A 13,120-nucleotide genomic window follows, 5' to 3' on the forward strand; every position below is an offset into this window, starting at 1 on the left:
TTTACTTCATGGTCCCGATAAGTTGACCGGGGGGTCAGTTTACCATGCATCCCTATTTTGTCATTCTAAAGAAAAGTCGCGGTACTTATAAACAAAGTTCAATGGAACTTTATGGCTTAAAATGATTCCATAAACTACAGTATGATAATTATAACAGTTTGGGGGGCTTTATCATCCTTACTTGCAGGTAAGAGCTGAATTGTGAATGACGCCGCTACAACGTGTTTGAGAAGCAGGCATGCAAGGGTGCCTTTGTCTGCCAGCCAACCCATTATGATCACAGAGCACAGCCAAGATCGAAAGTGTTTGATTTTTCCCGAGGGAGGAAAACCGGATAGTCTGGAAAACCCTTGTGGCACAGCAGAGAACCAACGCACAACTCAACTCAACTCACTTATGGGCCCGGCCGGGAGTTGAACCGGGTCACCTTGGTGAGACGCGAGCGTGTTACGCACAAGCCAACCATGCCACCCTACTGTGTGAGCTTTCGTAGCAACAACTACTTCCTCAGACAAAAGATGATCTTATTAAAGCGAAATATCAAAGTTGACAAACCTGCACTGACTGTAAGTGCCTCGATAAACTGCTCTCTCCAGGATGATGTGCCCACCACCAACGAAACATTGGTTTTCTTGATCAACTTGTCAACAGTGTTCTGAAGAGTAATGAAGAAATAGAGAAAGCGTTAGAGAAAATGCTCAGAAAACAATAGTGAGTGTTTTAGCTCTTGTTTTACTTTTGTGTAAAAATGCAAAGACACAAGTATAGTTTAGGGTATATTATGTATAAAAATCATGTAATATAGGAAGCTATAGAGCTCTGGGATGAACTAGATCTTATTGATTTAAACTGCCTACAATAGTAATATATGTATTAACAATACTAATTTAGTTAAAACATGGTCCATATAACATGAGGGAATCTCAATGCCATCATTTTTTCTTTTCAGCAAGGTATGCAAAACTATGTATGAAATATAAGACCCATTTAATTACATTAGGTAGAACCCTACAATTCAATTAAATATGACATTTGAATCCATACTGAGCAGTACATAACATAAAAACAAAAGATAATTATTGTGAAGGCACAGTCCTAATACGTCAAGGCCTGTAGTAGAGTGCCTTAAGAAGAGACAACTAAAGAAATAATAAATTAATCAATGAAATAGTTAATTAATTATGTGATTAAGACAAGACAAAGATAGACAAACGATCTGACCAGAAAGAAATCAAGTTAAGTAAGGACTACAAAACCCCCATTCATCAGCAGGGGAGAAGCCAACTCTGGAGAATAAACCAAAGGGATAAAACTATACACTGGTAGATAGAGAATCTTTTAAAGAGTTCATACATGTACAAGCAATGGTTTTGGGCTGGCTTTGGCTTTATAGCTCCGGTTTAACGCCCAGTCACACAGAACGACAAAAAAGTGCGCCCTCGATTGATTGAATTGCTCCATGCAGAATACTCCCACGCTTGTTCAACCAATCATGGGCGTGCATTTTTATCGTTCTCGTTATCGGGGCCTGTGTGACCGGGCCTTCAGGCTCCGTCCCCTATTTTGAAGCCTGGTACCAAAAGCACACGTTTCCATTGTAGTGAAACATGAAGATTAAACAATAAATCAGCCATGCGTGACCGGGGCATACATCAGCTAGGTGCTAGCCACAACCACGCCAGTTGTATCCTGAATCAGCATTTTGTGAGCACTTGTGTCTACGTTCACTCTCCCAGGCCACAGAGGTGCGAATCCATCACTTCACTGCATGCTATAAGGATGCATTGGTAATAAGTAATATATTTCTGGCGTGTCATAGCCTAGCTAGGGGTTAAAAAGCACAGGGTTCAAGCTTGTGTGTATGATCAGCAGAGTGTGGGTTCATGTCCACCAGGTCGTGACACTTGTGTCCTTAAGCAAGACACTTAACCATTATTTCTCTGTAAAAGTTGGAGAGGTAGTGATTTCTGCTCTACCAGCCAGGCTACTGATGGATGATGCTCCCAAGCCTAAATCTGTATGGACTGTAAATGGGGTAACAATGTTTCAGCCCTAGAAGTAGGTGGCAATCGGTCCCTGGAAAAATAGTTGATTGTAGCCCACACCTTGAAGTGGCGTCAGGCCTTGTGTGTCTTGCGACTTGCATAAAAAATAATATAAAAAAAGTAAAAACAAATATTCCAGAGCAAAATTCCACAGCTCAATTTCCTGGAAACTGTTTTCAACTTGACATCAACGCGGTCACAAGAAACAAATGCCAGATACTTTTACCCAAAGTCATCACTGCACTGTATCAAATGCCTATTTATTGCCATCTTTTTTCTCTCTACCCTACTCATAGCTTTACCAGATGTTGTGGTGACGACACCACAAGGGCGCTGTTCTCTGCATGCTCTATGTGAAGAGGCTTAATTAAAGAGATGCTGTTAGCAGTATGAATGGAATAACAGTGTGAGGACCCTGTCTTCACAGCTCCTTAAAGGCACATGGACTGTCAAAGACCAGTACTCTCACTTGGTGTATCCAAATTACATGTACATGCAAAAATCATTATTTCAATTCGTACTTACACGTACATGTACAGTAAACCTGGAGTAACTTGCATAAGCTATTCAGTTATTGAAGAATGTATCACTCGGGTCAGGAAATTTCATCTTTGAGAGAAAAGCCCATTTTCAATTTGCAGAGGGTGCTTTCAACAAACAATCTTGAACTCATGAAGGGAATGCCATTGCGAGACCAGAGCAACAAAGACTATGGCCTCTGTATATATCCAGATCTGAAGTACCATCACCCATAATGCACTGATCTACTTACGGGGGCGCCTTATCCATAAGTTTCTCAAAACAGACACAAGCGAGCCTGAACAAACCTTAAACTCTGTGCTCTCCATAATCTTGACATCGAGACGGTTCATTTCTCCCAACTGTGGCTTGCCAAGATCAGCGATACGCCTATCTTCCTCAGACATGAGCTTGTAGGATTCGTCATGCTCACTGGTGTAAGACTCATTATCGCTCCCTGCCAAAGAAAAAAGAAGAAACTGCCAGTAAATCGACCGTTCAAATTCTTTGATGCCGAGAGTGTTTTGTGATATCTTGAAAAAAACTGAATGAATATTCTCCTGATAGTTTTTTCCTAGAATGGGGAAGAATTGGCAAATAAAATCGGTTTTCAATTAATTTTTGTTTGTTATATTTTTTAAAATTTATATGAAAAGAACCCCCCCCCCAAGAATTTTTTTTACATAAAATAACCCAAGTTAGACTCAAACGAATAGAACTGTGGGTTGTTAATTAGTATGCCGATTTAGCAATCTATAACTGATTTTTCCCCCCCCCCCCCAATACAAGTACATCTCTTAGAGTTAATTTTATAGAGATGTTAACAGATTGTATGCATTTCTGTGTATTTGAACAATGGGATCGGTTAGAATGTGATTGTTTTTAGCTTCATACATGAAACAATTACTGCTTACTTTTGCAGCAAATTTGAGCAGTGGAACCATTCACATCACTGACAGGCGCATTTTGATATTTTGGCTGGTGAGCCATTTCTGCTAAGCAAACAGCTTTCTGAGCTTAGCACAAAATGTGAGCTTGTCTGCTCTGTGGCAGTGATCCTTTTTAGGGCGGAAGGGCTAGTTTAAGGTAGCATCACTGCAGGCAGCAGGCAGGTCTAGCATGTTACATAATTTTTTCTTTTAGCAGGGCAAATGGGCAAAAAGGAGCAGTGTCAGTTCTCGACATGGTGCTTTAGCATCCCATTCTGGTAAGCAAAATTGTTTTGTGCTGAGCTTTGTTTGTTGTGCTTAAGCAGGTCTCTGGAATTGGGCCCACATCTTGGTATCAATTCAAATGTTGTTTTTCAAATCACTGAGAAGTAGCTATATACCGGATATACATGTACAGTAACTTTGAACTACATCAGTGTTATGAGAGAGGGTGGGGGGTGGGGGGGACATAACTGCGATCAATGCATTACAAAACATTTGACCAGTCATGAACTCTATATACTCTTTACTGTCCTTTTTAGCAATACAGAGCTGCTATAAATTCCTTGACTGCAAAACCTCACGAAATACGTCAGCAACTCGCAGAGAAAAACAATTATGCCATTGCCCCTGATTGCGCGACCTTCACAGCCTGCAAAAGCACTTTGTGTCTGTATGCTCTTAAGCGACATTAGTTTAATTTGTGGTTAATAATGAAATTTAATGGCAGTCCACCATGTATTAAGCATGTGAGTTCTGAGGCAAAGATGTAGAAATTATTTCAGTGAGAAAATTAGTGGCTTTTGTTAGTTTGTTAATCAGCTTTGTTGAATACTGCTAAGCTTTCGTCTTTAACATAGCACAAATTACAAAGGTAACCATGGAATTAATTCACAGTTTTAAGTGGAAAAGTCTGTGAAAGATGAACAAGGAATACTAGGTCTTACTTTAAAAGATAAAAGTGTATATATCTGCTCACTCTGTCACTTGCATAATTTACAATCAAAGGTTCGCCTGTACCTAGTACTTTAGCATATGTAATCGCCTCCGTTTAAATAAATGCAAAAAGACCCTATGCACAATGTGCAGCGCATATACACGCGCGTCTCCCCTCAGCCATTTTGTGTGTCAAAACGTGTCTAAAAGGCAGAGATGGTAGCCCGCAGACAGTTAGTTTGGAGGTGCGTAAACACGTGCACCGTTCTTTTGTGCATGTTTTGACATATAAAATGGCAAAATGACATACAGAGGAGTCTCGCTTGTTCGAGCGCAGCTTATAGTGAATAGGGTCTATTGTACATTTATTTTCTGCATGGGTTGAAAACAAATTATTCCCTGTTTTCATCTATTACTGGTCATATTTTATGAAGCAATTCAAAGGAAGTGCAAACTAAAGTCATCACAACACGCCAAAATGCTGCCCTATATACACTCAAAGGAATTCACACAGAAACCCTATCTTTAAATTAACGACTGATGAACTCAAACCCCACACTCTGCTGATCACAGACACAAAAGAGCTCAATTCCAGTGGGCTTGACCATTCGGCCACGACGTGCAACTTCGCGAAACATTTTATAATAAATGTGTCATCATAGAGTGGAGCATTTATAAAGAGTTCATGGAACGGGTTTAAGCTTCCTTTAAATATAACCGCAGTGATCTATGCTGGCTACTATTTGCTATGCAAGCTTAAACTATCATACAGAACCTGCAATACAGATTGGTTAAATGGGTTGTGCACTGCAATACAAACCGTTCCGAGAACTCTTTATATACATTAAGGCAGTTAGCCTGCACTATATGAAAAAAACATTATTTATAAAGCACTTTTTACGCAAAGACCTCTTTCATAAGGGTTCAGACGAGAGACCAAAAACTGTTTCTTGGATAATTTCTAACATAGAATTGCATCACTAATGGCCATCTAAAAGCTACCCCCCCCCTAAAAAAAAAAACTCAGAACAATTTCTAACAACAAAATAACGAGACTGAATCAGCCCTGGTAGGGCGCCAGTTTGCGTAGGATGAGGAGGAGGAGGAGGATGAGGAGGAGGATGAGGAGGAGGAGAAGGAGGAGGAGTCTACCCTGGGCTAGAGACTGAATATGTCTGCACACTGAATGTTAACCTTGAGTTGCTGATCTTCTGAAGCAGCAACTGATGCATTTTGCTTTGCTACATGTATATACAATGGAAAAAATTCATCGCCACCTACATCCAAACCCCAACTCCCAGCCCCCCCCCCCCAACCCCCCGAAATGTCAAAAGTCAACAGCCGCAATAAAAAGCTCAATTTGAAAGTGATTCTTGCTGGGCACGGACGGACACGGCGGTTGAAACAGCAATCAACACTCGTAAGGGAATGCCTAGCCCATGGTTGTGAAAACACTCGCGGCATGCTTTGGGGTTTGTGTGTGCCGCGTGAAGGAAAGTTAAATATGACTATAAAGGCCCGAGTACATACAAAATGGCAGGAAAAAGATGATTCCTGTTTTGATAGAAGAGACATGATTGTTGTGCGACTATGAACATGGACGATGCGGATGGAATATTTGCATAGAGAGGGTGGCATTATAGGAGAGGCATGGGAGGGAGGGGGTCAATCAGAGTTATCAGAGATTTCATCATGGGGAGCTGGTGTCCTGAAATCATGATTATAGGAATCAGAACTTTGAGTGAAGATGTTGTTTGCAATGACACTTTAAAGAGACTTCTCAGCACAGCAATTATCATGGGACAGCATTATAACTGCGCTGCAATACGCGCTGCTCCAAAAATTAAGCATATAGTGCGTTTCCACTGCATACGCAGTGCGCGGAGCCCAAGCCTGAGCCGGAGCCCAAGTCGAGGTTTGAGAAAGGCCCCTTATAAATAACCGGACACAAATTAATGCGAACAGCTGTTAATTTACCGGGCCGGTAAGGTTACTTACCGGGCCGGTAAGTTACCAGACCAAAAAGTCCAATGCAAACGCGGCTTTAGAGTTTGATAAAGTAAAACAAAAACAAAATGCCTCATTTGCAGGATGTAAAAAATGTCATAATCAAGAAGTAGATGCACAAGATTTCTCTTGTTTAGAATCAAGGTGGAGATGAGAGTCCCATGAACAGATCCACCTCCTTGAGAAAGAGACTAGATTGAACTGCAGACAAACATCAGAACATGCTCATCCCAATTTTTTTAATGGATATTGAAGAGAAACGGCTGATGATTTACTCAGAGTTGTTATGCACTTACAGTTCTCTACAAGCTGACATTATCGAGATATACAATGACTGCCATTAGACTTTTTTATCCTGTCAGTTTGGTTACATCGATGAGAGCAAAATATGTGAAGAAATCTGCATCACCAAAAAGGGTCTCTCTACAACATTACTACACGACATTGCATTATCTTACATCACAGAACCACTACATGGTTGTCATAATTTCAAACAGTAACTCAAAACAGTTTCTCCCCACTGTATCAAACACAGTTTGATGTTGTATGATGATGAGTGGGTGCAGGTTGACAAACAAACCTGCTTTGAATCTAAATCACGTACAAGCTCGCGGTGAGCACATATAATATATACTTCACATATCTTGAATAAGAAGGGCAAGAAACGTGTTGATGCATGCGTGATCAGTCATGAAACATGGTCATAAGACGACAGGCTAGCAACAAGGCTTTTAAATAAAAGTTAGCATGCAACCCCACCATGCAGCATAACTTCCCCTTCAAGATATTCCATTTCACCTTTTTATAAGTTAATTGGATTAATCCAGCCCTGAAATGTGATTAATCAAATATGCAAATGAAATGAAAGAGTCCCCAAACTGACCAGTTTAAAAGATCATGTCTCTTGGCGTCAGGGTAGAAACGGTTTAAGCATTTAATATTACCACTTTAGCATGACGTTTATTAACCAGGCTAATTCTGTTGATTTTCACAAAAAATTTTGCATTTTAGACTTGATCTGACTGGTTCCTGTTTCCAAAAAGCTGCTTCTAAAAGTACCTTGGGTCCCCAAAAAGTTGACTCAGCTAATTTAAGTTGAAAGTTTTTTGTTTTTAACTGATTTTGAAACTTGTGTATCATAAAAACAAATCCGGCTTAAAAACAACAGCTGCTAAAGCAATTTAGCGAATTCACGATGTGGTTGGTCAATGTTAAACAATGTAACACCAGACTGTACTTGTTTATTATACAAATATTGGATGCAAGAGTGAATTGTTCCAGAAACTAATCACATAGTGATATCTGGACTAGATTCCATTTCCTGAGGCAAAGCGGAGTCATATGGAAAAGGCAGATTTCACCGAGTTATTATATTATGCGCGTGTATGAATGAAATGCATCTAATATTGGTGTTCTATAGATCCTTATCAATTGAAATTTGTTCACACAAAAAAAAAAAAAAAAAAAAGACACAGACACTTGTCCGACCCCAATCTCCTAAAATTCTCGTTATAGCACGAGTGACTCCATGCAGACATGAACCTTGTCTATTATGTTGTTTTGAGGAACGGGTGGTGAAGCGTTTACTTTGGGAATGATGCTGGGAAGTGTAAAAAAATATCAATATTGGACTCCAATATAAAGTTGAGGATTATTGTGTCAGCAAAAAAAGGTTGACTCCTGACACCTTTTCCACCAATCAAATGACAAGGATCTATGTGTGTCGTATACAAAAAGAATGCTTTACTTTATGTTTTTACCAGTTTGTATTAACTTTTTATTTGCCAACATGGTTAAAATTGATTAACTGATTGATTGATTGATTGATTGATTGGTTGATTGAATGCTTGATTATTTTAAAAGGACAGATCTGACATGAGGGCCATAAATACATGTTCAGGGTACACAATAAGATCAAAAATTAATAAGAGAAGTCAAAGTATGCACAAAGCAAGGCCATCTTGTACATTAATAACCAATTTGTCACAAGAGAAGCAAATTCTTCATGCACCAGGCAATCCCGTATGGGGCAGACGTCAACTTGTGAAAACACCAGGGATTTTTCACCCCAAAGGGTGATATGAGATACATTATATGCATTTCCTATTTTAATCAGATCAATCTTAAACCCTCCAAGCTAAACCCATTAGTTTACCTCTTTCAAGATACAAGGAGAAAAAGAAATGTCTAATCACGTTCAAATGAACAAGTCCTTCAAAATTGAGCAATGTAATGTAATCTGTCGATCCAGTTTGAAATTAGCTGCTAGTTTGTCTGCAAAATGGTAAAAATTCATAGCTGCTTTACTGTAAGTCAAAAAGTTAGAGCAGAACGAGGGAAGAAAACATGTTTACATTTCATCATGACACCAGAGGTAATTGCTTTTGTATGCTTGCGCTTCAAACCTTTGTTAATCCATGTGTATATGCACCGAAAAGGACGCAGGGCCTCAAATGAAATGGGGCGGGGGGGGGGGGGGGGGGAGGGGTATGTGAATCATTGCACTCTTAAATTACTTATTTATAATTCGTACATGTACATGGTCAAAGGTCCTAGTCTACCCTGAAGATGCATCAAATTCATCCAAGTACACGTATCTTTGATCTGCTTATCGCTTAGCATAATTGAAGCCAATGGTAGTAGGCTAGGTAATCATTTGGCGAGATCAGTTTTTCCATTCACATAGTACCGGAAGGCCTGTGATTTGAAGGTGTGCCGCGCCTTTCGCCAGCTATGGCTTGAACATTCTGCACCTCTAGCAAGTCAAAGATAACAATTTTGCAAGCTGTGAACCGTTGGGGGGAAGTGTATAATGAAGTTTTTTTGTACAGCTTTCAGATTAAAATTACATCACAAACTCTAGCCTTATCTTAAAGTCACCTGGAAGTGGTATTTGTTCAAAATAAAGCTTTTGTCACTAACATATTTGTTTTGATGAGTGGAATGTGAATAAACAGTTAACTAAGGTTTTAACAAATCAGTTCTTATGTTATTTACTAATTTAAGAGTAGACCCCGACCCGAGAGGGCGCTGTTGGTGACGTCAATCGAGGCAGACTTTGCCTGTAATGCGTACAGTAAACACAATTGCAAAGTACATGTATGGACCAGGTTGTGAGTTTGTACGTTTCAAAAAAAAAAGTTTTCGTTTTTTTCCGGCAATGCCGACCAGGTGTATTGCTGCTGAATGCAGAAAAACACTTTTTGAAATGAACCAACTCACTTGGACGGACATGTACTTTGCACGTGTGTTTACTATACGCATTGCAGGCAAAGTCTGCCTCGATTGACATCACAAAAGGGGTAGGCGGAGTCAGCCCCCCAAACAACTTCATATATTTTTTAAACATACAAATCGTGACAAACAATTACTAACAAAATTGTTTTACTGTTCATAATCATATACTGTTATGTTTGAAAGAAAAAAATTCTATTTCCAGGTGACTTTAAATATTATCATCAAAGATGAGCTCACCATTAGGGATCAAACATTCGCTTTTATCTGATGTCATTATTGCATTGATATTCGTTGCTAGCATATTGCAGGATGCTGAAGTGTCCAGTGCACCGTTAGGAGTAAATGGTGTTTGAAGGCATGGAGTGCACATTACCAGTTTACCCAAGCACATAAATGCATACGAATGATACATTTACAAAGCAATTTTTTGCGTTGTCCCCATCCCCACTCTTAAAATATTCTGGTTTACTGGTGACAACATCACTTGCAAGGGGTCAATACTTTCTTTAAAAGCAGATGATCATGGAGGAAAAAGCAAAAAGGAAACACATCAATGTTTTAAGTTCCCCCTTTATTGAAAAGGCTTTAGAAAAGCATGAGGCTTTAAATTATGTTAAGAGTGATTATAAAAGAGCCGGCAGAATCCATGTGAAGAAAATGTGGCAAGCACATCGGTATTAAAGTAGAAACCGTGGCAAGAGATTGCCACATGGCTAGAGCAGATTAAAACAAGCGGCAAAATAGCAAGGACAGTCGGATTAATTACTCTCTTGTTTTGACTCCCGGCAAGAAGAGTCAAGCCGATGATGGTGATGGTGATGATGATGAGTTATAGTAGTGTATCCATAAACCTGGCTTTGGTAGTAAGTTGTTAGCGATGGAGAAAAACAAAATAAATGAATTAAAAGAGTTGTGACCTGCTTTTTCCAAAAGGGCATTACTGGGGGCGTTTTAGCCGCACTCCCTAAACATGCATGGTGTCTAATATCTGACCGCAGCTTTGTCTCAGGTTGTCATGTATTTAAATTCACTGAAACAGACTCCTGGTTTAAAGTTTTACTTTTGTCTTCAGATTCTGCAGTTCACTTGCGGGTTACGTTCTGTCGGTCTTTATTGACACTGTCTGCTATTGCAAGAATCACATAGTGAATTGAGAGTGCTATTAGTATCATGATTGTTTCTATTGTACATCTCTAAGAAAGAAAGGATGTCTCAAAAGCACAGCTTGTGAATACCTTGGCCCAATTTCATAGAGCTCCTTTAAGCACAAAATAAGGTTACCATCCAAAATACCATATCACATGTAACAATTATGACTGGTATCCTGCTCCTTTTTGCTTAGCAGAATTGTTGTTTAAAGCAATATATCCTGCTTAAGCATCTCTATAAAATTGGGACCTTGTCTTAATTTGAGCAACAAAAGGTATAGCAATTTGCTCAGGTGTATTTAGGCAATGCCTATCTTCATGAATCTCCTCTGTTTTGACAATGCCAATTTCACTTCATATCTCCTCCTTTTTTTTGCCATGTGTCTGCCGCGACACTCCAAAATTTAAGAGGTTTAGAATGGATTGTTTAGAACGTGGGCTGGACAAGTTTACGTGTCCTGAGAAAAATTTTGAAGGGCGAGGATGTGTGAGTTATACAAAACAAACATTTGAATGCATTTGGTTTGTGCATTGTTGCAGAATATAATGACTCAGTTAAATCTAACCTTTCCATTTTACTTAGCTGCGCCTCATGAAATGGAACAGTCCAGATTTCACCTTGTGATTACATTCTGCAACAATGCACACATACGCATCCAATATTTGTATACATTCTATGAAGCAACTCAAAGAGGAAGTGAAGTTCAAGTCTCACTAGACATTCAAAGTGCTGCTCTTGATTCATGAAAAATTTAAAGGGAGTAAATCACTCTCAAAACCCCCATCTTAGAAATTGTGAATAAATGTATGAGGACCCCGATAGTGCAACCTCAACTGTGCAGTGTGCTACGTTTCTTCCAGAACATTCCCCATCCCCTCTCCTTTCCACGGTTCACCGGTAATCAAGGACCCTTCAATAGAAGCGTGTAATATGAGATGTGAATTTCTTAGCAGGGCCTCTGTGTGCTACTTCAAGGAATGAACCCCCTCCCCAATCTCCCCATGGTACATCTTACAGCTTACTCCTTGTGGGAATGCAAGTTGACACTTTGAATAAGACTTGACTACGGTCAGATATGATTTTTGGAAGGAGGGTAAATTCATTCACACCCTCAAATTTTAAATAAACACACCAAAATTCACCGTGAATATTTATTTGTTCCTCTAACTAAAAAGCAGGTCACAACAATTGAAATGTTCCCAGCAGCAAAATGCTAGCAGTGCAAAAAAGTAATAATATAAATAAACAACTTGAGATCCAAAAACAGACCCGGACTTTTCTGCGACTTCCATGGTTTCCATGGCCTTTTGGAGTGCTCCCTGACTACCGTCCCTGTAAAGGAATATATTTAGGGGTTGGTCAACGAAGGCATCAGACTGAAATTCAAAAGGAAAATGCAAACAAGTACCATCACCTTAATATCCACCACTGAGCTAGAATCTGAAGACACAAAAACCCTCAAAAATACAGGCTTTAATTTAAAATACCCACAATATTAAAAAGTTATACCCAAATAACCCCTTGCCATTTGCAATGAACATACATGTATTTTATCAATTAAGCTATAAAACCTGGAAAATAAACTTGAATATTTGAGCCTAGCTACTCTAAATTTTGGAGAGAGAAAATATTTTAAAAGATATACGCACATAATGCAATCCTGACGCCCATAATATCTTAAAGGGACACACAGGCTTAGGACATTTGGGCTACAAAATTGACCCCAGCATGACTCTAAGTGTATTCCAGGGTACAGGTAAAACAGAAAAACATGTATTTTTATCAAGCAACCATAGTTGTAAACGACAGACATAATAAGCTTTAAGATTTGGTGCAGATACAAATTGAATGTTACAGGGGCTACACAAGATTATGACAAGAATAATTTGTTTTTTGGAAGAAATAGTGACTCTAAAAGCAACCAACACTTTTATGAGACTGTGTTTCTTTTAAGAAGAGATTAACAATTGCAGGGTTTATAAGAAAAGGGTAATAATAGTTATCAAATGTGTTCAGCACTTTAGTCGTGCTGTAATGACGAGTCTACCAGGGAGAGAAGGCTAGATCATATGTTCATCTCATTGATTTAAAGACAGTGGACACTATTGGTAATTGTCAAAGACCAATCTTTTCACTTGGTGTATCTCAACACATGCATAAAATAACAAACCTGTGAACATTTGAGCTCAATTGGTCGTCGAAGTTGCGAGATAATAATGAAAGAAAACACACCCTTGTCACACCAATTGTGTTCTTTCAGATGCTTGATTTTGAGACCTCAAAATCTTAATCTGAGGT

At 39.1% G+C, this 13,120-nt stretch overlaps 1 protein-coding gene across 3 annotated transcripts in view; it reads right to left on the bottom strand.

The window, feature by feature from the left end:
• The window catches only part of LOC139933908 (sodium/calcium exchanger 3-like), a 93,345-nt gene that overhangs the window by 10,456 nt on the left and 69,769 nt on the right, over positions 1 to 13,120 (bottom strand). For 2 of the 3 annotated variants that reach the window (XM_071928144.1, XM_071928150.1), the window contains 3 exons: positions 12,092 to 12,154; positions 2,873 to 3,021; positions 556 to 655 (listed from right to left, as the gene is read on the bottom strand). In XM_071928144.1, the coding sequence (XP_071784245.1) occupies positions 556 to 655; positions 2,873 to 3,021; positions 12,092 to 12,154 (312 nt within the window). The remainder of the gene's footprint in view (positions 1 to 555; positions 656 to 2,872; positions 3,022 to 12,091; positions 12,155 to 13,120) is intronic. The other variant, XM_071928159.1, reaches the window with a different exon arrangement.

Source organism: Asterias amurensis, chromosome 1 (assembly GCF_032118995.1).
Source record: "Asterias amurensis chromosome 1, ASM3211899v1".
NCBI lineage: Eukaryota > Metazoa > Echinodermata > Asteroidea > Forcipulatida > Asteriidae > Asterias > Asterias amurensis.